The sequence below is a fragment of the Podarcis melisellensis genome (assembly GCF_964234715.1).
Source record: "Podarcis melisellensis genome assembly, chromosome: 16".
Classification (NCBI taxonomy): Eukaryota; Metazoa; Chordata; class Lepidosauria; order Squamata; family Lacertidae; genus Podarcis; species Podarcis melisellensis.
In genome coordinates this window covers 8,025,346-8,051,998 of record NC_138533.1, presented here as the reverse complement: position 1 = coordinate 8,051,998, position 26,653 = coordinate 8,025,346, and the positions used below count along the sequence as shown (strand labels likewise).

At 48.8% G+C, this 26,653-nt stretch overlaps 2 protein-coding genes across 3 annotated transcripts in view; both read left to right on the top strand.

The window, feature by feature from the left end:
* The window catches only part of NPR1 (natriuretic peptide receptor 1), a 65,846-nt gene extending 65,047 nt beyond the window's left edge, over positions 1-799 (top strand). Inside the window, exon 22 of the mRNA XM_081891360.1 lies at positions 163-799. Within this exon, the coding sequence (XP_081747486.1) occupies positions 163-225 (63 nt within the window). The 3' untranslated portion in view covers positions 226-799. The remainder of the gene's footprint in view (positions 1-162) is intronic.
* Positions 800-10,204: 9,405 nt separating this feature from the next.
* INTS3 (integrator complex subunit 3) overlaps positions 10,205-26,653 on the top strand; it is a 91,827-nt gene continuing 75,378 nt past the window's right edge. The window contains exons 1-2 of one of the 2 annotated variants that reach the window (XM_081891366.1): positions 10,205-10,986; positions 26,569-26,652. In XM_081891366.1, the coding sequence (XP_081747492.1) occupies positions 10,885-10,986; positions 26,569-26,652 (186 nt within the window). In that variant the 5' untranslated portion in view covers positions 10,205-10,884. The remainder of the gene's footprint in view (positions 10,987-26,568; position 26,653) is intronic. The other variant, XM_081891365.1, reaches the window with a different exon arrangement.

Genomic DNA, 26,653 nt, shown 5'->3' with positions numbered 1-26,653 from the left:
GAGACCAGTCCGGGTACCCCAATATAGCCTAAACGGGCACCAGCCGCCACTGAGTGTATCTATGCGCCAGATTTCTGTTCTTTGCCCTGGGGCGGCAGGTGGGGACATCGTGGTGGGTTTGGTGTCTGATGTCTGAACAGCCCTCCTGTCTCATCTCTCCAGGGGAAGGGCAAACTCCGGACCTACTGGCTGTTGGGGGAGCGTGTGAGCAGTACACGGGGCTGAAGAGTTGCGGCCTTCCTCCGGGATTCCCAGGAGATCTCCTAATCCTCCTGCTTTCCTGAAGGCGGGTACATCTGTCGTCTCTGCCCTGCCACCAAAGACCCTCTGTTTTCAGGGCACCCTCCGGGGGTCAGGGGGATCCCGGACTGAGCCCCCAGGACCCTACTCCCTTGGAGCACTCCCACCATTCTCCACCTCGGGCCTTTTGAGCAGGTCAGCTGCTCTGACCCAGCTCTGAGCCCCCAAAGACTGGACATCCGTGGCCTGGAGCAGCCATCGCTACGAATGTGTGTCCCCTGTCTCCTTTTTCCCTGTTTCACGTCAGCTCCCTGTTGACCACGTCAACCAGACATAGTTGGGGTCCTTCACGATGCCTGGTAGACTCAACAAACTGCACCAGGCCCTCCCTCTGTGTAAGCTGGTTGGACATCTGACACTCCTTTGTGAATTTGGCATCTGGAGCAAGGACGTCTGAGCATCTCGCAAGACCTCGTGCCTGTATATGACCCGCTGCTGATTTCACACCCCGCCCCCTGAAAAAAGCTCTAGCTTTATAATAAAATGAATGTATGCGTCACTCTCTGCCTTCCCTGAATAACAAGATGCGATCTGTAGAACCGTATTGAAAGTCCTTCCTCTGATGTTGATCTCTCTGCCTCCCGCACCCCCGGATAGATATAATCTGGTTGTGATGACTTTGTCGCGGAGGGGGAATGGCGCTCTGCACATGCTCAGAGGCACTTGTTATTGCTACCTCGCATATCGCTGGGAGTGAAAATAGACTATATTGTTAAAACGGGGCGTTTGTGTGCATGTGTTGAGAGAGAGATAGGGAGGTATGGTTTCTGGAGCGAGTTATGTTAAGCAAGTTATGAAAAGCAGAGATGGGGAGAGAAACAAGGGGAGGGTTGTTTTGTTTTTTGGCTTAACCCTTTGTGCACGCACATTATGGCAAAAAAAAATTCACCTTCCAGATGCCCTTTGCGTTGGAGGAAAAGCTGTTGTTGACACAAATACCAGCTTCCATCCCTAGCAGTGACCATTTAGAAAGAGAGAGAGTTCATCAGATGTTTGGGGAAGCTACTTCCACCCCACTCCTCGCCACGCCCGCCATTTTACAAAACCAATGACGCAGCCGCCTATGATTGTGATAACGGATTCAACCTATTGTGTAGTTCAGCCCTTTATGAACTAACTGGTCAGCATGAAATCCATCCTCTCCACTGGTCATGTGCAAACAGGGGACCGCGGTGGGGGGGGGGATTGTGAGTCTGCCTCCTGAATAACGTAAATAAAGGCTGACATGTGAGTCCTTTCCGCGAGGCAACCTGTTTGGTCTCTTTGTGAGTTCCTGTTCTCCGGCTTCACCTCCTTCTGGGTGTCAAAGCGATAAACATCTACCTGACATTCAGAAGACATCTGAAGGCAGCCCTGTTCAGGGAAGTTTTTAATATGTGACATTTTAGTGTATCTTTCATCTTTGTTGGAAGCCGCCCAGAGTGGCTGGGGAAACCCAGCCAGATGGGCGGGGTACAAATAATAAATTATTATTATTATTATTATTATTACTGGAAGGAACTGCAGGAGCTGGGCCCCGGGAAATGCAGTCTGGCCTTACTACTAAACAACACTCTGAAAAAGCAGATGTTTGTGGGAATTTGGGAGCAAAGTCTCCCAAATTTCACACAGAAAGGAAGCGCCCTCTCCACTCCCGGGGACTGCCAAGACACGAACTGGAAACCAGAACTGGTGCTGGCCCCAGGCATCTTGGGATAACTGTCAGGGCTCACCACTGACAACTGGCCTGGGGGCACTCTCTTTTTCTTTTTCTTTCTTTTAAAAATCAGCCCAGTGCTCTGAGCAACACTGGGAAGCTGGGACTGCCTGGCATTTCAAGTTCCTACAATGACCTCCAAAGACATCAGGAGCATCGGAGGGAATTGAAACTGCAGCCGCACACGTACAATAGCAAAATAAATAATTGTAGGGGAAGGTGGACCAGTCATCTGGCTTGGCCTTCCTGTACTCCTGATTTCCAGTCCCTTGGTGCTGCTTTAGAAGCACAACAACAAAATTAAAAAAATGTCAGGAGATCCAATCTCAAGATTCCTGCATCGCCCGTGCCAGATCTATATGTACAAAGCGTTTCATCACTCGAGACCCTAACATATTTTACGTCAGTCATCCCATCGTACGGTGTGCATGGCAGGGAACTACGTTTTTTTTATTTAAAAAATTCTTTTAATCTCCTGCCTGTTGCCTCCAGGAGAAAAAAAAGCCGGATGTGGCTACGAGGAAAGGGTAATTAACAGATCGGCCTCTCATTTCCTCTGGGCTGCTCACAATCTTACGACTTAGTGTCTTGCATCAAATTTATTTCCCCTTCGTACACGGAAAGAACGGTTGATACCTTAGAACCATGAGTCACAAGCAAGGAGCGTGAAAACGACACAGGCGGCTTGGAAAGGAAAAGACCGATATTTTATTTTGATGGAGCGCCTGCTTCAGTTTTCCTGTGTAAACAACCAAGAGTCCTACAGCACTTTATAAAAAATAGCATGTGAATTATATGGTGCATAATATTGCTTAAGCCCAATTGAACACAAGTAGACATGCATGAGATTGCATTATTAGATATATTTTTTAAATTGCTCGGAAGGAACTGTTGTGGACGTTCTGTGTAAATATGTGTGTGTGTGTGTGTGTGTGTGTGTTGTGCGAACAAAACTGAATTTGAGATCATTGAGATCAGATAAAGGGCTTCTTCACGCAGTGCATAAGCAATGGAACTCGCTTCCACAGGAGGCTGCGATGGGCGCCAGGTTGGTTTTATTTTATTCTAATTATTTTTTATTTTCATCTCCCCATCCCATCTGCGATATTTTTCTCCTTTCATATCATAATCGTAACTCGGTAATCTCTCATTCTTTCTGTGGCTCATAGTTCAAACCCTGCTCGCGAATTCACCATATCATAGCATTTCTTTAAAGTTAAAGGTAAAGGGACCCCTGACCATTAGGTCCAGTCGTGGCCGACTCTGGGGTTGCGGCGCTCATCTCGCTTTACTGGCCGAGGGAGCCGGCGTACAGCTTCTGGGTCATGTGGCCAGCATGACTAAGCCACTTCTGGCGAACCAGAGCAGCGCACGGAAACGCCATTTACCTTCCTGCTGGAGTGGTACCTATTTATCTACTTGCATTTGACGTGCTTTCGAACTGCTAGGTTGGCAGGAGCAGGGACCGAGCAATGGGATCTCACCCCGTCGCGGGGATTCGAACCGCCGACCTTCTGATTGGCAAGTCCCAGGCTCTGTGGTTTAACGCACAGCGCCACCCACGTCCCTCTTTAAAGCATTTCCATTCCTCAATGAAACAATCCTCATTACGCTCTCTTATTTTAGCAGTTAACTTTGCTGATTCAGCACAGTCCATCACTTATCCATTCTTTGGTGGGAGCTTCTTCACCTTTCCGTTTCTGAACGTAAAGAATCCCAGCTGCTGTAGTTACATACATAAACAACTTAACCATCTTTTCTTTGGAACTTCTGTCCCTATAATCCCTAGCAGAAAAACCTTCAGGGTTGTTTTGTCTTTTGTATAGTCACGTCAAACATCTTTTTTTTTTTATCTCATCATATATCGTTTCCCAAAATACCCCTGCTTTCTTACAAGTCCACCAACATGTGGAGAAAAAGAGCCACCCGTTTGTTTGCAATTCCAGCAGTTATTAGGAACCTTCTTATACACTCTAGATAATTTATCAGGGGTTAAATACCATCCATGCATAATTTTCATAGAGTTCTCTTTTAAAGCACAGCAAGTAGTCTAGTATATCTGAAGGAGCGTCTCCACCCCCATCATTCTACCCAGACTCTGAGGTCCAATGCCAAGGGCCTTCTGGCGGTTCCCTCACTGCGAGAAGCCAAGTTACAGGGAACCAGGCAGAGGGCCTTTTCGGTAGTGGCGCCTGCCCTGTAGAACGCCCACCCATCAGATGTCAAAGAGAAAAACAACTGCCAGACTTTTAGAAGACATCTGAAGGCAGCCCTGTTTAGGGAAGCTTTTAATGTTTGATGCATTACTGTAGTTTAATCTTTTGTTGGAAGCCGCCCAGAGTGGCTGGGGAGGCCCGGCCAGATGGGTGGGGTATAAATAAATAATAATAATTGTTGTTATTATTTCCTATCAACCCTCCAAGGTTGGGTGGTTTTAGACAAAAAGTGGATTGGACAAACACAGAGAGGAGAAGGCTATCAACAGCTACTAGTAGCCAATAGTAGCAGCTTGGGTCCTGATTATGAGTTTCCGACAGGTACCTGCTTGGCCCCTGTGAGAACAGGAGGATGGACTACAGTAGAGAGCCAGTGTGGTGTAGTGGTTAAGAGCGGTGGACTCGTAATCTGGTGAACCGGGTTCGCTTCCCCGCTCCTCCACATGCAGCTGCTGGGTGACCTTGGGCCAGTCACACTCCTCCGAAGTCTCTCAGCCCCACTCAGAGTGCTTGTTGTGGGGGAGGAAGGGAAAGGAGAATGTTAGCCGCTTTGAGACTCCTTAGGGTAGTGATAAAGCGGGATATCAAATCCAAACTACTACTACTACTACTATTCTTCTTCTTCTTCTTCTTCTTCTTCTTCCTCCTCCTCCTCCTCTTAGATGAGCCATTGGTCTGACCCAGCAAGCTCTTCTTGTGTTCTTAACATCTGGAGGGTACCAGGTGGGGAAGGCCGATCTGCACATATGTTAAGTGGATAGTGTGTTGGACTAAGAACTTGGCAGACCTGTGTTCAAATTCCTACTCATCTCATGAAGCTGATTGTGTGAGGCCTTGGCCCATCTTACGAACTTTGGAAGAGCTTTCTGGATCATCTAGTGACCAACATCTCACTGCGTCCAACCAGATGCCTGTACAGTGGTACCTCGGGTTACATACGCTTCAGGTTACAGACTCTGCTAACCCAGAAATAGTACCTCAGGTTAAGAACTTTGCTTCAGGATGAGAACAGAAATTGTGCTCCGGCGGCACAGCGGCAGCAGGAGGCCCCATTAGCTAAAGTGATGCTTCAGGTTAAGAACAGTTTCAGGTTAAGAACAGACCTCCGGAACGAATTAAGTATTTAACCCGAGGTACAACTGTATGAAACCCAGGCACAAAGGCACTCCTAAACTCCCTTAAAGGATTGTTGTGAAGATAAAAGAGGAAGGAGCATATACCACTTGAAGGAAACACCTCGCTTATTCGACATCTCGTTTTCTGTTTGGCTTTTAAGCCATGAATGTGGTTTGAATCTGAGACAGAAATATGTCAATCAGGGGTGGCGGCCAAGTTTTATATAACGGTCTCAGACAAAATTATAGCATGCTATGTAAGGATGATAAACGAGTCCTTGCAAATTGGGAAAACTGCCCAGGTTGTGGTCAGAGGCAGTCGTAAAGGTGCTTTCAAAGGAAGGAAAAGTTATGACAATCCCACGGCCTTGCAGGCCAATCTCCCCAGTAAACCGGGATGCAGAAATATGGAGCACTATATTAGCAAAGAGGCTAAATAAACCCAGAGATATGTAGAACGAGACCAAAAGGCTTTATAAGGAACGGAAAACAACGATCAGCATGTCAGGAAAGCTACAGATTGTATCAAGATATGCCCAAAATTGGGTGGTGGGGACCGTCCAATCTTCCTCTTTTTAGGTGCAGAGAAAGCCTTTGACAGAATCAGATTTTTTTTACCAATAATATTTATGGGGTGCTTTTGAAAAAATGGGTTGATATGCTTGCTTTATTCTAACGTTGTGTTCTAGCCTGGAGAAGACTATGAAATGATACAACTTCAGATATATGAAGATCTGTCACATGGATGGTGGAGCAAGCTTGCTTTCAGCTGCTCCAGAGAGTAGAACTCAAATCAATGGATTTAAATGACAAGGATGGAGATTCCGACTAAACGTTGGCAAGAACTTTCTGAGGGTTGGAGCTGTTCAGCTGTGAAGAGTGGAATCTCCTTCCTTGAAGGCTTTTAAACAGAGTTCGGATGCTCACCTGTCAGGGATTCTTCAGCTAAGAGCATCGCAGGGGTTTGAAATAGATGACTCTCAGCTCTACAATTCTGTGATTCTAGTGTATGCCAACAAGATTTAAAGAGGAACAAGGCGTGATGAATGCCCTTTATTGCCATTGTTGTCTGTATTCAGTACGTAGTTACATTATGTAATTTCTTTAATATAATGAGATCTGTAAGAAAGTCACACCACATTTCACGGTAAGTTAGTACACCATTTGTTAGTTTGCTTCGAAAAATTGTGATGATGAAAATCTGCATTATACGCCTATAAGCAGAAGCTGTTTCTGAGCTTATATACAGTATATCTTTTTTGTTGCTATTAAATTATGGTTGCTTCAAGACTGGATTATTGCAATGCGCTCTAAATGGGGCTTCCCTTGTACTTGATACGGAAGCTGCAGCTAGGGCAGAATGCTGACCGGAGCGAGGAACCTTGTCAGGATCTAAAACCTCTGCTCAGAGATCTGCCTTGCCCCATAGCATGCCTGTTATGTACTGAAGTTCTCACCCTGGGCCAGCAAGGGGATACTGTAGATAGTTTTCACTCAGGTCCACATATGCAAATAAGGAATTGAAAGTGACGTTCAGTGATTGGATAGTTACAGAAAGTTGTTACTGTTGCGTTGTAGTGGAGCTCTATATAAGCAGGCTGGCTGAACCCTTCAGTTCAGTTCAGTTCTGGCCTCTGAATAAAGAAGAGCTGTGTCAAGAATCGCCTCTTAATTACCTCGTATGGGTCAGAGAGATGTTATTGTCGGCCATCTTCCAATGCGCCACTTCAATCGGTGCAACTGCCGTTGTTCCACATACCTATTCTGCATCGGTAAGAATCCAGTCTTTTAGTGTGGTGGAGTCTACCCTTTGGAACTCCCTGCCTATTGACACCAGGCAGGCAACTTCACTGTATTCTTTTCGGTACCTGCAAAAAACATTTTTGTTTAGGCAAGCACAAGCCTACCTAAATATCTGCAATGCTAATGTGTTGTTTTTAGCTCATTGCTAGTTTTTTATTTTCTGAATGTTTTTATTATTATAATTTTATTGTTTTATTCTTTCTGCAAACCACTTTGAGGTGTGTGTGTGTTGGGTTTTTAAAAAAAAGAATCAGACAGGATGTGAATATGGTGCAATAAATAAAATAAAAAGATGTCAACTATCAGGTGTGGAGAAACTTTGACCCTCCAGGCGTCGCAGAACTACATCTCCCATCATCCCTTACCATTGGCCACGCTCGCGGGGGCTGATGGGAGTTGTAGTTGAGAAACAACCAGGCGGCCAAACGTTTCCTCACACCTGTGACCTCCGAGCGCAACTTACTCGGGAGTAAGCAGGCACGGCACTCTTTGTGTTCGTGGGGCGTTACTTTGGAGTACTTATATAAAACAGGCCAAGGAGGACGACGAGGCCCAACGGGCGCCCTCAGAGGAAGAGGCGGGGAGGGAGGGGCCTTCGCCGGACAGCGCGGGAAAACCAAGCCGCCGACTCAAGATGCGGAGGGCGCATGCGCGAGGGAGCACTGCGACGGGGTGAGCGCCTCGCTGCTCGAAGCCCGTCCAGAAGCAAGAGCGGGAGGAGGGCCGCTGAGGGCGAGCTACCATTGCGCCTGCGCAAGACGGGAGGGACGCCAAGAGCGCCTTAGGCCTCGAGTCGCGCTGCCGTTGGGCTGCTTTGCCTCGCGCCGCCCCCACCCTTCCTTTCCCCCATATAGACTTAAGAAAATGAAGACTCGAATACACAAGTCCAAGCGTTCTAGCTTCCGGGTTCGCTGTGGATTTTCTTCTGGCTAAATTCTACTGCACTCAGAAAAGCGGATTTATTTTTTGCATGGGGCGGGATTCCCAAACCACCAAATCTACACTAAATTGGGCAGATATTGGGTGTATATATTGCGTGCATAATAATGCCCTATTTTAAAATGCTGTCCAAGCTAGACTTTTAAACATCATCTCCCTTCAGAAGTGGTGGACCTTTTAAGCAGAGGTTAGATGGCCACGGATACTTTAGCAGAGATTCCTGCATTGCAGGGGGTTGGACTAGATGACCCTTGGCTCCCTTCCAGCTCTAAGATTCTATAATTCTGTATAATGACAGCCCTGCAAGGTAGGCCTCATTGAACTCAATGGGACTTAACTTCGGAGTAGGCATGGGAAGGATTGTGTTGCGACTTTCGGGAATACACTGCAAAGTTGTTGTAAGTCTCTCCCTCATATCGTATATGAATGAGGCAACATGACTGGAGTACACACCAGGGTTATTGTCTCAGCCTCACCTGTAACTGCAATATTAACCATGTGGGAACTACCCTGCCAGGCTATCGTCTCTCTCTCTCTTTGGCGCCTTCCACTTTGAACCTATTAAAGGTAAAGGGACCCCTGACCATTAGGTCCAGTCGTAACCGACTCTGGGGTTGCGGCGCTCATCTCACTTCATTGGCCGAGGGAGCCGGCGTACAGCTTCCGGGTCATGTGGCCAGCATGACTAAGCCGCTTCTGGCAAACCAGAGCAGTGCACGGAAACGCCGTTTACCTTCCCACCGGAGTGGTACCTATTTATCTGCTTGCACTTTGATGTGCTTTTGAACTGCTAGGTTGGCAGGAGCTGAGACTGAACAACGGGAGTTCACCCCATCGCGGGGATTCGAACCGCTGACCTTCTGATCGGCAAGTCCTAGGCTCTGTGGTTTAACCCACGGCACCACCCATGTCCCTTGGCAACCACGAAGGGACCTATTACGTGGGAATAATTATAACTATAGGCCTTGGCAGTCTTCAGGACAATTATCCCAAAGTTTCAAAGCGAAAGCCAGGTCAAATTACTATCGAATAGCACGTAAATAAACCCCCACTTATTTATTTATTTCAATGTGTGTACCTGCCCTTTCTTTCTTTGGCACGTGAATGAATGGTCATCGCTGCCTTGTAGCATGAGAACAGAATAAGGCGACAGCTAACATCAGCTATCAGACCTCAAGAGCTGAAGTCAATGGGCACAACCAACTTTGGTCTGTTTGTTTCCATGGGTTTGCTCCACTATGTACATTTAAAGCGCAGCTTCCCCAAGAGTTCGGGGAACTGTAGTTTGCCCACAACAAAGCTACAACTCCCAGCACCCTCAACAAAACCATGGTGCCTGGGACTTTTTTCAGAGGAAGCTATGCTTGTTGAAAACATCATCGTGGTGCTTTAATGGTATGCACACACCATCCTTTTAAAACGGCATTATTTCCTCCAAGTAATCCTGGTAACTATAGTTTTTCAAGGGTGCTGGGAATTGTAGCTCTGTGGGTGGTAAACTACAGTTCTTTTTTGGAGAGGGTGGTTTAAAGCGAAAGGTGTGGGCCTTTATCTTCAGTAGGCCTACTCCGAGTAAGAGGCAGGACATCATAAAAAAAGTCTTCCTTTCTGGCCTTGTGGAAAGGCGGGGCCCAGAAGTGCACCCGGTTGCTGCTGCCCAATAGCAGCCAGGCTACCATTGCCCGGCCGTTCTCCCACCCAATGGACAGAGCGCTTACTTCTTACAAGATCCTTTGAACCAGGAGGCCTCGCAAGAAGCCAACCCGGAAGCGACAAGCAGCCGTGTCACTCTGACCTTTTTTACTAAGTCTTTCCTCCGCTGAGAGGTTGGGGCCGGACTCCAAGCCTCCCCTCCTCCCCCCCCGCCCGAACTCCCAATCATTGGCCCGCTGGGACGGCTCCTGCCATTCACCGGCCTCCCTGGCCCCTGATAGGCCGAGAGCGAAGACGAGGCAGGAGGAGAGGCGGGCCCTTCCGGTTGCGCTGGAGGGCTGCGCTTCTTCCTCCGCCCGTTCCCTTCACACACTCGCTCATCCCAAAGCACCGACTTCCGGTCTTGTGCGGCTGGGTGGTGGGGGGCGAGGAGGCGCGCACGCTCCCCCCTCCCTACCCCCCACCGGAGCAGAGACTCCCCCCCCACCCCTATCTCTATATATATCCCCCCCTCACCTTTTTATTTTTTAAAATTTGTCCCTGAAAGAGAGACACGCCTATAAAAAGAGTGTCACCCCTCGCCTCCACCCTTAGCTGCCCCAAGCCCCGCCCCCTGGGACTCAAGCCCCGCCCCCAGAAGACCCCCTCCCACTCCTTATGCCCCGCCCCTCAGAGCTAGGAGAGGGCCCCCCCCAACTCACCTCCCCACTTAACCCCCACTCAAGTCTGACCACTTTTCCCCCTTTAGAGTTTCATTGGTCAAGCAAAAGTACCCCCTCCAAATTTGGAGCTGCAGGGATCCCCCACTCCCCACAATAGGGTTTTTTCTTGGGGGGGAGACTTAAAAGTCCCCCCCCTCTCCTCACCCCCCCACAAAGTGCTCCCCTTAAATAGTGGGGCACCTATCACAGGTGGTGTGTTGTGGTGGTGACTTTAAATAGAGAGTCGGTTCTACCTGCCCCATAGCTAATCCCCCTGCCCCTTAGCCCCCCTCCCCACATCTGTTTCTCTCCCCCTGCCTCCAAATAGGGCACTGAGGAAAGTCCAGGGGGGGTGAGTGTGGGGCTTCCCCATTGATCTCACCCCCCGCCCCACTTTGGTGAGGGAGAGAGAGAGAGAGAGGGCGCAAGGGGGTGTCTTCCCCACCCCACCCCCACCTGCTATGGAGAAGGGGAAAGGGGGTGCAGCAACCACAGGAGGAGGAGGAGGTGGAGGGAAATTGCTGATCTACACCAGCTTGGATGCCAAGGATGAGTTAGAGGAGGTAGGTGCCCGGGGGGTGAAGGTGAAGGGAGGGTGTGGGTGACTGTGTGGGACAGTGCTTCTCCTTAGAAGGCATACAAATAATAATTTTTAAAATAAAAAGTGGGCCTGCTATGCCTCTGGAGTAAGAAGAGGCATTTGTCTTCCTAGCCCCAGCACCAGGCAAGTGACATAGAAAGTTGCATTTGTCTTCCTAATTGTGCTTTTTTAAAGCCTCGACCAGTTCATGGCTACTAGCCACAATGGCTATGCAACAGTCTCCATAGTCGGTGGCAGTTACGTTTCTGAATATCCCATGCTGGACATCATGGCAGGTGTGAGCACTCTTGTATTTGTGTCCCTATCGTGGGTTTCCCAGCAGCGTCTGGGTGGCCGCTCCGATAACAGGATGCTGTATCTATAAGAAGAGCCTCTTGGGTCAGGCCAGTGACCCACCTAGTCCAGTATGGGCCATTGGCCTGACCCAGCAAGCTCTTCCCATGTGGCCTGGCGGCATCTGGCTGGCGGAATGCAGAATGTGCTCTTCGGTAACCATAAGTTATGGAGCCCTTGTGGGTTATTTCCTGGGTTTGGGGACTGTGGCTATAATTAACATTGACAAAGTGCTGAGAGGTCTGCAGGCTGCTTCCTGAGTCTGCCGGTTCCTCAGTGCAATAGGGGGAATATAGTTCCCATTTCAGAGTTGGGAAGAGTGAGGCTGCAGCAGCTTCTCTGAGGGCTGCCTAGCAGCGGTGGCAGATTTCCTATGGGACTGGTGGGGCAGAAGTGAGAGAGACCAGGAGTCGAGACAATGATGGCCAGAGCTGCCCCCTTACTGGTGATATATGTCAGACCACAGGCAGGTGGGGAATGACTGCGGTCAGTGCCCCATTTGCCCTGATAGGCCAGCTTCCACTCTAAGCTGGTGAGCTGAGGTTGCTGTGCCCAGAGCGGCTTACAAAGATGGCCTGGTGGCTTTTTTTCCTGGCTTGGTAACTTGCAGGGACTTTTTTGGAAAGTTGATGTGGCCCACGCCTTTGCGTGGCTGCAATACTTTTTCCACTGGGCTTCGTAGCCTCTGCACTGCCTGAGGATTGCTCCCGGTGCCAGGAATGGGTCATAGAATTGAAGAATCGCAGAGCTGGGTCCTTGACGGTAGCTCAGTGGAGATGTCGACCCAGTGTGCGTCAGCTGTGGGAAAGGCAAATTCCATGTTGGGAATTGTTAGGAAAGAGGTTGAGAAGAAAGTTGCCGCTACACAGATGCCGTCGTTCCAAGTCTACGGTGTGACTGCTCTTGGAATATTGTGTGCAGTTTGGGACAAGTCAGAAAGGATATTATGGAGTTGCAAAGGGCGGCCAAAATGATCAATCTTGCGGTGTTTGGGGCTTTTTTTAGTTTAGACAAAAGGTGAGTAAGAGGTGCTAGAAGTTTATAACAGTTTGCATGGTTTGGAGAAAATGCATAGAGAAAAAGTTCTGGCCTTCTCCCATAACAACTCTAGAACTTGTGAACACTCAGTGGAGCTGAATGTGGGAAGATTGGGGACAGATAAAAGGAAGGACATCTTCACAAAGTACCATAGTTCAGTGATGACCACCACTTGGATGGTTTTAAGACAGAATTGGACAAATTCATGGAGGCTAAGGTTAAACCACAGAGCCTAGGACTTGCCGATCAGAAGGTCAGCGGTTCGAATCCCAGCAACGGGGTGAGCTCCCGTTGCTCGGTCCCAGCTCCTGCCAACCTAGCATTTCAGAAGCACGAAGTACAAGTAGATAAATAGGTACCGTTCTGGTGGGAAGGTAAACAGCGTTTCCGTGCACTGCCTTGGTTCGCCAGAAGCGGCTTAGACATGCTGGCCACATGACCCGGAAGCTGTACGCCGGCTCCCGCGGCCAGTAAAGCGAGATGACCGCTGCAACCTTGGAATCGTCCGCGACTGGACCTAATGGTCAGGGGTCCCTTTACCTTTAAGGCTGCCTGTGGTTACTAGCCACGATGGTTATTTTCTGTGTTCAGAATGATCAAGTGGTTGCAGGAACTCCTCTACAAAAGATTAAATCTTGTTTTTTATGTTTGGGGGAGCGGGGAAAAGCAAGTAGCAGAGGCCTTGATAGAGATGTATAAGATTCTGCTTCATGTGCAGGGAGATTCTCCCTCATAACAGTAGCACCAGGGTCATCCGATGAAACTTGAGTGCTAGAAGATTCAGGACCGACAGAATAAATTACAACTATACACAATGCATGTTTAGACTGTGAAATTTCCTTTCGAAAAGATGTAGTGATGGCCATCGATTTGGATGGCTTTAGAAGGGCGTTAAACAAATGCATTGAGGATAAGGCTTTCTGTGGCTTCTGGCCACGGTGACTCTGTTCTCCCTCCACTATCAGAGACAATGTGCCTCTGTTGCTTGCAGGTCCTGTTTTCAGGCTTCCCACAGACATCTGGTTGGCCACTGTAAGAACAAGATGCTGACCTCACTGAGTCTTTGACCTGATCCAGCTGGGTTCTTCTCCTGTTCATCCCTGCCCTCACCGATGTTAGGGAATTATATAGTGGCCTGGTTTGCTCATAACATTTAACCATGGTTTCAATAAACCTTAGTTAATGAATCTTGGTTTTGCATAATTTGCTAGCCCAGCACTTTAGCCATGGTTTGTTTATAGGCATAGAATTGTAGAGTTGGGACCCCTAGGTTCATCTAGTCCAACCCTCTGTAATGCAGGACAGCTAAAGCATCCACGACAGATGGCCACCCAACCTCTGCTTAAAAACCTCCAAGGAAGGAGAGTCCCTCACCTTCTAATGTGTCCGTTCCACTTTCGAACAGCTCTTACCATCAGAAAGTGCTTCCTGATGTACAGCTGGAATCTCCTTTCTCGTAACTTAAATCCATTGGTTCTGATCCTACCCTCGGGAGCAGGAGAAAACATGTTTGCCCCATCTCCCATGTGGCAGCCCTTTAGAGATCTGAAGATGGCTATCAAAGCTCCTCTCAGTCTCTCCGAGGCTAAGCATACCCAACTCCCTGTTTCTAATAAGGCTTAATTTCCACACCCTTGACCATCTTAGTTGCCCTCCTTGGTCCACACATATTCCAGCTTGTCAATATCCTTCTTAAATTGCTCAGAACTGGACGCAGGACTTCAGGTGTGGCCTGACCAAGGCAGAACAGAACAGTAATATGACTACCTTTGATTGGGATGCTATACTTCAGTTGATGTAGCCTAGAATAGCATTAGCCTTTTTTTGTGTGCTGCTGCATCACACTGTTGACCTATGTCCAGCTTGTGGTCTACTAAAACCCCTAGATCCTTTTCACGTGTACTACTGGCAAGCCAGGTGTCCGCCATCTTAGATTTGTGTAGCTGGTTCTTCCTGCCTAAGTGCAGAACCTGACATTTGTCCCTCTTGAAATTAATTGTGTTAGTTTTGGCCCATTTCTGCAAGGTCATATTGAATCCTAAAGGTATATGTGTATGTACGTGTGTATGCACATGTACGCACACACACACACACACACAAATGCACACATTTCATCCAAGTCATTTATAAAACCGCCAAACAACAACGAGCCCAGAACACAACCCTGTGGCACCCAGGGTTCTGTTTGGGTTCTTTCAGTCAACCAGCTACAAATCCATCTTGCCCAGTCCACATTTTACCAGATTTCCCACAAGAATATCATGGGGCGTTTACTGCCTTTAACTATGGTTTAGCCCCGTGTGTGATCATAGGCAGTGCATGACTTCTATGCAACTTGTCTGTGCATCTGTCAAGTGTACAGAATTAGTGCCCCTGAGACCAATTCAGCCACCTGCACATGCTCAGAATCCTTTCCGCGTTGCCATGTTTCCTGGGCCCAGATCCAGCATTGGGCCACCTTACCCCCCTCCCCCAGGTGCAGTGTCCGTAAGGGGTGCAGCATGTGTCTCGGTTAACAATTTACCCCCTTGGGAACATTTCCTGGTAAAGCATTTCTCAGACTTCCTTCCCAGTAAAGGCATCTCTGCTAGGAAATGCAATCAGAGGTGTCTTGGCCGCTGCTGGACACCCTCAGCACCTCTTATGTACGAATCAATTATCACCTGAAAGTTCAGCGGTGAGGAAAAGCATGCAAAAAGTCACAGGGCGGCAGAGTCTTGGGTTTGTGCTGTCTTTGGTAGCGGTATTTGTGTGGCCAGTTTTATTCTTCCTGACAACGCCGTCACGAGCCAGATCTGTTATGCTTCTCTAGTGTACCGATGCAGGGGCCCTCCTCTCAATGTGCCATTGAAGATTCCTCGCTGAGCCAGGCAGCAGGAGTGCAGAGAGGGAGAGGCATGCCCAGAGACCCCCGTGCTAGGCCAGCAGTGATGTGACCTGCCAAGCCAAGTGCAGAACAGCAGCCATTGGCTGTGTTCCGTTTTGCCAGGTGATGGACAAACCCCCTTTTGCACCAGTAGGCAGGAAAACCAGGAGGTGTCTTGACTGCAGTTGATCTTGGCGGTGTCGCAAGAAATTTAAGAAATCAGCCAGGTGCGATTTGCGACAGGCGCAGGTCCAATTGCAACCACATGGAGATCTCTGGGTGACTGACATCTCCATCTGGCTGGTCCCTCCAGCTTTCTTTAGCTGGTGAGGAGAAGAGCTTGTCTGTTGCATTGATCTCCCACCCATGGTTCACCCCCCGCCTCAGTTAATCCCTACAACAACCCTGGGAGGTAGGTAAAAAGGAGGCTGGGACTGACTTCAAGGTCACCCAGTGAGCTTCATGGCTGAGCGGGGATTTGAACCCTGGCCTCCTAGTCCGGCACGCTAACCATTATGCCACACACCTAGAGTCCTTATGCTATGGGGCAGCTGTATAAATGAAGTACCGTATTTTTCCGTGTATAAGACGCCCTCATGTATAAGACGTCCCCTATTTGGGGGGGACACCAAATTAAGAAAACACCTCTCAGCACTACCCAAGTATAAGACCAATTTTATACCTAATTTTTTTTTTAGGAAATCTAGTCTTATACACAGAAAAATACGGTAGGTAAATAAATATGGGGAAAGCAATATGCCACTTAGGGAAGGATCTGAAATATTTTCCTTGAAGCTTGAATTTGTTTTATGAAATTGTTTGAATTTGTTTTATTTGGTGTTTCAATGTGTTGTGAAACCGCTATGAGATTCCCCCCCCCCTTAAAATAGAAAGCGCTACAGTGGTACCTCAGGTTAAGTACTTAATTCGTTCTGGAGGTCTGTACTTAACCTGAAACTGTTCTTAACCTGAAGCACCATTTTAGCTAATGGGGCCTCCAGTTGCCACCGCGCCGCCAGAACACAATTTCTGTTCTCATCCTGAAGCAAAGTTCTTAACCTGAGGTAATATTTCTGGGTTAGCAGAGTCTGTAACCTGAAGCGTATGTAACCCAAGGTACCACTGTATATAAATGAAGTTAATAATAAGAATTAGAATAAACTCCTCTGGAAGAAAAATGGTGCCTAGGGATTCCTAGGTTGAAGGTGCCATTCGGTACGTATCTGAGTTTCTAACACTGGGCACAAGTTATTGGAGGAGGAACGTGGGAATCTGCCTCATTACAGAGTCAGACCACCGGTCCATTTAGCTCAGAACGGCCTATGCAGACCGGCAGCTGCTCTCCAGGGGTTTTATAACAGGGTCTGTTTCTCGGCCCTCCCGGAAGATGCCGGGGATTGAAACTGGAAACTTCTGCATTCAAAGCAGATGTTCTGACGCTGAACTGCGGCCCTTCCCTACAATATATTTAGGGAAATAGGAAAATAATAATAATAATAATGATAATAATAATGATGATGATAATAATAATAATTAATAATAATAATTTATTATTTATACCCTGCCCATCTGGCTGGGTTTCCCCAGCCACTTTAAAAGAGGATTAGATAAATTCGTGGGGGATAAGACTGTCAGTGGCTACTAGCCAGGATCGCTATGCTTTGCCTCCACAGCTAGAGGCTTGTGTTTAAGTCTCTCTGCTTAGCCACTGTCAGAACAGGATGCTGGACTAGATGGGCCTTTGGCCTGATCCTGCAGGGCTCTCACTGCAGTATTGCTGTATAAGAAAGGATTTTTTAATAAAAAGTATTGTACAACCTTTTGGAGAGGGAGGATTGTTTGTCTCATGGTCCTGAATTATTTTTTGTTACTTTTAAAAAAAAACAAAAACAAACCCAGGGTACAGTACGACACATTTCGTTCCTAAAATAGTAACAAGATGGACAAACATGGAAAATGATGCAATTCAAGCCACTTAATTTGCCAGAACCTCTGCTGTTGCTTTTCCGCGAGGGCTAGGGGTCCGTTTGCTCATAAATGTCCCGGACTTAACTGCAAGGCTGGCTTGTGTGTACAGCGACCTTGCGAAGTAGGTTAGGCCAGAAAGGGCCATGTCAACACCGTGACTTTCTTCCGTGTAGAATACCAGGCCTCAGCAGTGATTGGTTGTACGATTTGGGGGGTGGGTATATGATTTAGGGTGGGTGGGCTCGGGCTGGTGGTGTCACCAAGTGTGTGTTACTAACCACTGTGCCAACTGAATGTCACCAAGCGGTGACGTTAAGTGGAGGCCGGCTTGCCAGAACAAATGTTTTGAGTCTGGGACTCGGAGATTAGCTCAGGGGAGGCCCAAGTGTAGTGGTTCTGTATTCCCACCCACTTCTGTGTCTGACTTCAGTGTGCTGAATCAAACGGCCTTGGACATCTGCCCTGTCCAGCCCACAGCATATTGGGGCACCGTTATACGGTGGTTCTGCTCCTTCCTCCTGTGCTGTGTCCAAAAAGTGGTGTCAGGGGATGAGTATTCAGACCCCTTGTGGGTTGCCTCAGGGCTCCGTCCTCTTCCCCCATGCATTTAAACATCTATATTGGGTTTCCTCAACCTCGGCCCTCCAGATGTTTTTGGCCTACAACTCCTATGATCCCTAGCTAGCAGGACCAGTGGTCAGGGATGATGGGAAACATATGGAGGGCTGAGGTTCAGGAAGCCTGATCTATATGAAACCCCTGGGAGCAATCACCAGGGGGTTTGGACTGGGTATCCATCAAGATTTGGATGGTACCCAGCTTTGTTTTTCATATAAATCAGAACCAGTGAAAGCGGTGAAGGTCCTGTGTGAGTGCCTGGAGGTGGTTGGAGGATGGATGGCAGCTAACAGATTGAGATTGAATCCTGACAAGACAGAAGTACTTTTTGGGGGGAACAGGGGGCGGGGCGGGTGGGGGGACTCCCTGGTCCTGAATGGGGTAACTGTGCCCCTGAAGGACCAGGAGCGCAGCCTGGGAGTCATTTTAGACTCACAGCTGTCCATGGAGGTGCAGGTCAATTCTGTGTCCAGGGCACCTGTCTACCTGCTCCATCTGGTACGCAGTTTGAGACCCCACCTTCCTGTGGACTGGCTTGCCAGAGTGGTGCATGCTCTCATTATCTCCCGCTTGGACTACTGCAATGCGCTCTACGTGGGGCTACCTTTGAAAGTGACTGGGAAACTACAACTAATCCAGGATGCAAAATTCAAAGTGTTGGTGCTCCCCTTTAAAGCCCCAAGAGGCCCTGTATACCTGAAGGAGCCTCTCCACCCCCATTGTTCAGCCCGGACACTGAGGTTCAGCTCCGAGGGCCCTCTGGCGGTTCCCTCACTGCGAGAAGCAAAGTTACAGGGAACGAGGCAGAGGGCCTTCTCGGTAGTCACACCCGCCCTGTGGAATGTCCTCCCAGCAGATGTCAAAGAGTTATATAATTTTTTCTACATAATCTGAAGGCAGCCCTGTTTTGGGAAGCTTTCAATGTTTGATGTTGTTGTTGTTACTTTCCCTTTTTCCCCGCACGTATTTTTGTTGGAAGCCATCCAGAGTGGCTGGGGCAACCCAGTCAGATGTGAGGGGTATAAGAAATTTGATGATGATTATGATGTCCTTCTGGTGGGCTTCCCAGAGACGTATGGTTGGTGGAAACTGAATGCTGGACTAGATGGGCCTCTGGTCAGATCCAGGAAGGTGGTTCTTGTGTGCAGAATCCAGCTGTCCTGGCTGCCACCCCAGGCTAGAGACCTGTGATAATGGAATGGGTTGGAGGAGGAGGCCCAGAGGCTTATCTTTCCACATCAGCTCACATTCTCTCACCCTCAAACTATGGCCAGGTCTAGCACATGGAAAGCTGCCTTATGTTGAATCAGACTGTTGGTCCATCTAGCTCAGTACTTCCTGCACTGGCTGGCAGTGGCTCTCCAGTTTTTCTCCCAGCTGGGTTTGGAACTGCTGTCGGCTGGTCCTGGAAGGCTCTGCGTGCAAACCATTTGCTCTACCCACCCAGCTTTCCCCCAGTTATCCACTCCTGCCTATCGCTTCCTTTGGGTGACAAGACTCAAGGAAGCTCTGGTCTCTTCTTGACCTTCCTGGACCCGGTGCATTAATAACTTGGCGCGAATGAAAAACAGATGCCTCTGAAGCAGCCGTGGCCCAAAGGCTGCTTGAAAATCTGCCGTGTGGTGTGGAGTGATCAAAACGTGGTCTTCAAAGGGAGGTGGGGTATTTTATCTTTCTCGCTCTCTTTCTCTCCCCCTGGAATTCTCCTGGCCCTGACTCAAGGGGCATAAATGCCACCTCCAGAATCTCAGCGCAGCTTTCCAAAGCGGATGTCAGCTTGGCCTTGGGCTGGCTTGTGGAGATAGACGGAAACGTCAAGGCTCTTGGAACTTCAGAGGGATGGAACCTTGAAACGTCACCAAGGAAGCATTCCCCTTTGCACAGCTGGGGGATGGAGGCATGGAGACCACCAAAGGCTTGCCATGAGTGTGTGCTGACTGGAGAAAGCGTAAGGATCAGGGAAGCTCCAGCCCTCCAGGAGCTGTGGGGCTGCAGCCCCCAGTGGCCAGCATCAGGAGGAGTCATAGGCCGCATTCACCCCATGCAGATAGGTACAGGTAAAGGGACCCCTGACCATTAGGTCCAGTCGTGACTGACTCTGGGGTTGCGGCGCTCATCTTGCTTTATTGGCCGAAGGAGCCCGCGTACAGCTTCCGGGTCATGTGGCCAGGATGACTAAGCCGCTTCTGGCAAACCTTCCTGCTGGAGTGGTACCTATTTATCTACTTGTAGTTTGTGCTTTCAAACTGCTAGGTTGGCAGGAGCAGGGACTGAGCAATGGGATCTCACCTCGTCTCGGGGATTCAAACCGCCGACCTTCTGATCGGCAAGTCCTAGGCTCTGTAGTTTAACCCACAGCACCACCCGCGTCCCTCCATGCAGATAAAGCACCACTTTATAAACCGTCACAGGTTCCCCCAAGGAATTCTGGGAGCTGTAGTTTGTCAAGGCCGCCAAGAGTTGTTACAAGACCCTTATTTCCCCTCCAGAACTACAGTTCTCAGAGTGGTTTAACAGTCAATCCCTCTTCACGGGGAACTATGGGAACTGTAGCTCTGGGAAAGGAACAGGGGTCTCCTTTCAGCACCCTTAACAAACCGCACCTTCCATAATTCTTTGGGGACGAAACCATGGCTGTTTAAAATGATATCATGGCGCTTAAAATGTGACCATTGTTCTGCTCAGTGTGGATAGGTTCGTTGAAATGAATGGACATGACTTCATTGAAATTAACAGACCTAAGTTAGTCATGTCCATTCATTTCAATGGGTCGACTGAGCGGAACCTAGGCTGCATTCAGACCATCCATTTAAAGTGCTGGGATGATACCACTTTCAACAGTTGTGCCTTCCCTTAAGGAATTCTGGGAGTTGTAGTTAAGTGCGCTGAGAGTTGTTCAAAGACCCTTATTTCCCCCCCCCCCGACCTACAATTCACAATGGCTTAAAAATCAATCCCACTTCCCAGGGAACTCTCTGCCCAAGTGTCCGGCTCGCCATTGTGGGAACAGGGTGCCAGACTAGATCAGAGTTTTCTGCCACAGTGGCTGTGCTTTTCCTCCCCTGTCGGAGGCGGTATACCTTTCAGTACCAATCACAGGTGAGGATAACTTTGGTATTGCTTTCCATCGCAGCACCTGGTTGGCCACTGTGATAACAGGATGCTGGACTAGATGGGCCTTTGGCTGTTTCCCAGCTGCAGGGTTGTCCTTGCAATTCTACATTCGAAACAATGCGTATGTCACATGATAGAAGCTTATAAAATTATACACCGCATGGAGAAAGTTGATAGGGAAAAGTTCGTCTCTCTCATAACACTAGCAGCTGAGTGTCGGCAGATTACAGAAAGTCCTTATACACACAGTCCATAACTAAACTGTGGGATTCACTGCCACTGCTAACTTGTGAGGCTTTAAGGGAAGGTTAGACACATCCACAGCAGGCTGGCTAGGTTCTCCTTCCAGAGGCGTGGCATCAGGTTTCGTGTTCCTCCTGGTCTTTTTTGCAAATAACATTCCCTCGTCGTGCACGGCGAGATAGGACATAGAAGCGACTTAAAAGCTTGCAAACACCATCACTCACACAGAGGGGGGTGTCACCCCGTGGTCTGCCCCTGACCCCTTTCCTTGCATGCTCTGACCACGACATGCAGGGCACACACTCTGCAATATTAATGGGCCTGTGTGTGTGTGTGTGTGTGTTGTGTGCAGGCTGGCCAGCTGGGGTGGGAGGCGAAGACTTGCTCGCTGCTCCTTTTCAACAAAGCCGGCAGCCCTACTGTCCCTGGTGAGATTTTTCCGCGCCCCCATCAAAAGGATGAAAGCTGCCTCTGGATGTTAGGAAGTGTGACTCGGAGGAGGGGCCACATTGAAATTACGGCGGCCCCTGGGGTCTCCCGAGGAGGAGACGGCAGGGACTTTGGGTGTCCTCTCTCGTTTCAGCTGTCACAACTTAGGGACATCAAAGGGCGCTTTGATGAGGCCCTTCCAGCAGCAGGAAAAAGATCTATGGGGAAAGACCTTGGATTTGCTACCCCCCCTTCCCAACACAGACACACGGGTGACAAATGACATATGTCTCTAGCTCTTGGCATGCACGTGGTGTTTTCCCTGTCAAACCCACTCCCCCCCAATAGAGAAACTGGCTTGATTCTCAATGGCTGAGATCACAAGGGCTGGGAAAATAGAGTCGCTTCCTCTTCATCCCAGGGAGCAAAAACAAGCAAATGCATTTCTAGGCTGCATCAACAGAAGAAGTAGAGTCTCCAGAGCAAGGAAAATAATAGTACTAGTCTCTTCTGCCTTGGTCAGTTCCCACCTCGAATACTTCATCCATTTCTGGGCAGCATAATATGGGAATTTGCTTTAAAGGGCAAACTAATGCAGGTGGCGCTGTGGGTTAAACCACAGAGCTAGGACTTGCCGATCAGAAGGTCGCAGTTCGAATCCCCATGACAGGGTGAGCTCCCATTGCTCAGTCCCTGCTCCTGCCAACCTAGCAGTTCAAAAGCATGTCAAAGTGGAAGTAGATAAATAGGTACCGCTCCGGCGGGAAGGTAAACGGCGTTTCTGTGCGCTGCTCTGGTTCGCCAGAAGCGGCTTAGTCATGCTGGCCACTGACACGGAAGCTGTACGCCGGCTCCCTCGGCCAGTAAAGCGAGATGAGCGCAGCAACCCCAGAGTCGGCCACGACTGGACCTAATGGTCAGGGGTCCCTTTACCTTTACCCTTTTTAACAGACTGTAGTTGATGCAGCCCTGTAGAGATTCTGCGCGCTCTCTGCCCAGCTGAGTCCAGAGTGTTGGTTCCTGGTGTTGGGTAGCCAAGGCAATTCTGCTGGTTTACTGCCTGCCTGAGCTGACAGCTGTGTTGAGGACTCCCAGACTGCTGGTGTTGGGAGGCTTCCAAGATCCATGCCAAAGCAGTTAGCTCCCAGGTGGCTCAGGACTTCGCGGCAGCCGTGACAACCATGGGGCTATCCCAACACGTCATCAGCCCAACGCATGTGACTCTGGAGCTTGTTTTCTTGGCTGGGCAGGAAGAGGGTGATCTGAAAGTGGGGGGATACAGTGGTACCTCTGGATATGAACGGGATCCGTTCCGGAGCCCTGTTCGCATCCTGAAAGGAATGTAAGACGCGACTGCGCATCTGCGTGTGCGCGGATCGCGTTTCGCGACTTCCGCGCATGACATCATTTTGAGCGTCTGCGCGAGCGGCGAAACCCGGAAGTAACATGTTCCGTTACTTCCCGGGTCACCGCGGAGCGCGACCCGAAAACGCTCAACCTGAAGCGTATTTATCCCAAGGTATGACTGTATTTGCATCAGTCCCTTGTCATGGTCAGATCACTTCCTGTTGAGATTCTGGCTCTGAACACCTTTAACCCTTTGCAGAGGTGGGGAACCTCTGGGGATGGTCCACCCTCAGAGGCTGATGGAGCCATTGGGTTTCCAGATAGCCCTGGGTGATTTCTCAGCTGATACGACTGATGCTGCTTTAAAAACCCTGGCTGACTTGTAGAACATCTAGATGGTTCATGCTGTTGACATGATCCCGCCTGAGCACCCTCTCATTCTTTGTGGAGGGAGCCCACTTGGCTCCCTGGTATACTTCAGAGCTCAGAGTGAGGAAACAAGCTGGGAGGCGGCTTGAACGCGATTGGAGAAAAACTCTGGTTGAATGTAATCAAACACTGGCGAGGGCTCACCATCGAGCCTACCTAGTGGCAGTCAAGGCAGCATATAAGGTGTACTGTGCTCGGTCCAGTATACCTGAAGGAGCGTCTCCACCTCCATCGTTCTGCCCGGAAACTGAGGTCCAGCACTGAGCGCCTTCTGGTGGTTCCCTCGCTACGAGAAGCCAAGTTACAGGGAACCAGGCAGAGGGCCTTCTCGGTAGTGGCACCCGCCCTGTGGAACGCCCTCCCACTAGATGTCAAAGAGAAAAATAACTACCAAACTTTTAGAAGACATCTGAAGGCAGCCCTGTTTAGGGAAGCTTTTAATGTTTGATGCATTACTGTATTTTAATCTTTTGTTGGAAGCTGCCCAGAGTGGCTGGGGAAGCCCAGCTCCGTCTGGCAGAGCTTTTCCGGGTGGTGCGGGGACTTTAACAGTCAGGCCCAAAGGCTTTGACTTGTTTGCGAAGCACTTTGAGGGTAAAATTGCTTGCATCCATCGGGACCTTGACTCTGCTGTTTCAGCAGATGAATCTCAAGGGTGTCTCAAGCACTGTCTGGTCTTGTTGAGTGAGTTTTGATTGGCAAGGCTCAAGTTGTGGACAAGGTGCTTCAATCGGACCGCTTGCGCTCTGAACTCTCACCCCTTTTGGCTGATAAAAACCAGCAGGGAAGGGATAGCTGGCTGGGCCAGGGACATGACTAATTCCTCCTTGCCTGAGGTGGTGGTCCCCTCCCAGTTTGGAGGGGGCAACGAGAAGACCAGTCATTAAGCAGCCCTCCCTGGATTCAGAAAATCTAAGTAATTACTGACCAGTTGCCAGTCTCCCCTTCTTGGGCAGGGTTCTTGAGCAGGTGATCCAGGCACTGTAGGATGAAACTGATTTCCTAGAGCCATTTCAGTTGGGGTTTTGGCCTGGTTTTGTCACAGGAGCTGCTTTGGTTTCTCTGTATGATGACCTCTGTCGGGAGAGAGACAGTGGGATTGTAGGTTAATTCTCCTTGACCTCTCAGCAGCTGCCAATACCATTCATTGACCGTGGTATATTTCTGGGGAGGCTGTCCAAGTTAGGAGTGTGTGGCAGCGCTTTATGGTGATTCCAGCCCTACTGGATGGTCGTTTCCAGAGGGCGATGCTTGGGGAGTGTTCTTCAGCCCTGTGGAGCTTCCAATGTGGGGTTCAGTTTTATCTCCTCTGCTGTTTAACGTCCACATGGAACTGCTGAGCTTTGGAGTATGTTGTCATCAGCAATATGCTGGTGACACACAGCTCTACTTCTCCTTTATAGCTGCAGGTGAGGCAGTGGAAGTGCTGGACCATTGTCTTGCCTCGGTAATGGCCTGGATGAGAGCCAACGAACTGAAGCTCAGTCCAGATAAAACTGAGGCACAGTTAGTGGGTGGTTCCCTAGACCGCATGGGTGGGAGCTTGCCCGCTCTTGATGGAGTTACACTCCCTTTGAAAGTGGGGGTACGTAGCCTGGATCCTTTGCTGTTGCTTGAGACTCAGGCGGCCTCAGTGGCATTGAGTGCCCTCCAGGAGCTTCAGTTGGTGGCCCAGCTTATCTGGAGAGGGATCGTTTAACTTCTGTTTTCTTTGCTCTGGTAAGCTCTAGGCTAGATTACTGCATCTGAAGACAGTATGGAAACTTCAGCCAGTGCAGAATTCATCAGCCAGGTTGCTCACTGTGGCAAATGCCAATCCTGGTCCAACCGCACTAGATGACAGTTTCCAGACCCAAATCAAGTGCTGGCTCTGACATATGAAGCCTTAAATGGCTCAGGACAACAATAGCTCAAGGACCACGTCTCCCCATATGCAACAACCTGACCTGTGATCATCACCTGAGGTCTTTGTCTAGCTCCTCCACAAGAGGACCGGATCGCGTTAAAACGAGAATGGTCCTTCTCTGGGTGGGCTCCCCATTTGTGGAATGCTCTCCCCATCCATATCTTTAGGCACCAGGCAGAGGTGTTCCTCTAGAACCGTTCTATGCGTTTGTGGGAGGGGAATTTGTGGTTTGCTTTTGCTTTATAATGTATTTTGTGTTCTTGTTTTGTATTTTTATGTTGTGAACTGCCCTGTGATCTTCAGATGAAGGGCAGTATGCAAATTTAATTAATAATGATGATGATGATAACCATAACTCAAAGAAGGCTATGGACAGATTCTCTTATTTAACGTGTGTTTTAATAAGTATTTTTTTATTGAATATCTCTTGCAGTTGTTCCCATGGGGTGTGTCTAGGACTTCTTCTTTTCCCTTTAACTCTTCCCTTATACTTGAAAAAACATAAACATTAAAAAATTTAAAAAACCTCCCTGTGTTCATCATTTGTAGCAGCCTAAAAGAACTAACTTTAGATGAAACTTCCCTGTCTGGTTGCTTGGAGACAAGTTTTGCTTGCCCCCAGGTGAGCAGAAGTAGCTGTCTGTAAGAAACAAAAAGGAACCTTCTACCATATGTGGTGGACATGCCCCAAAATTGGGAAATTTTGGAGCATGATCCACGAAGAAATAAAATACTAAGAATATCATATAGTAAAAGGCCAGAGGCATTCCCTTTAGGAATTTTAAATGATGATATTCCAAAAGACAAAACTAAACTTTTCCTATATGCGACGTCTGCAGCAAGAATCCTGGTGGCTAAGTATTGGAAAGGGAATCAGTTACCCACTAGGGGAGAGTGGTTATGTAAGCTTTCAGAATACTTAGAATTAGCCAAATTGACAGACCTAATAAGACAAAAACCAAAAAGAGAAGTAAAAAAAAAAGAATGGGAGTGCCTAAATGAATACCTTAAAAGTCAAGGTTCGAGAACAGAAATCTGGCTGAGTCTGGAATAACCTTGTGAAGGGAAAGGATAAGAAAGAGGGATTTATATCTAGATGTTAGGATAGAGATGATCAGGAAAACAGGGCTGCCCCTGCTGTTCTCCCCCCCCCCCACTCACTTGGGATGACAAACCATTGGTCAACCCCTGGGCTTCTCCATTTACGCTTTTCAACACCTTTCACCCATTTTTTCCTTTATCCATTTTTTCAGAGGCTCGAAAGATGCATGGGCACCGTAACATCGCTGACGGGCGGGGTCTCCGAGAGGGAAGCCAACGACGCCCTGAATGCTCACG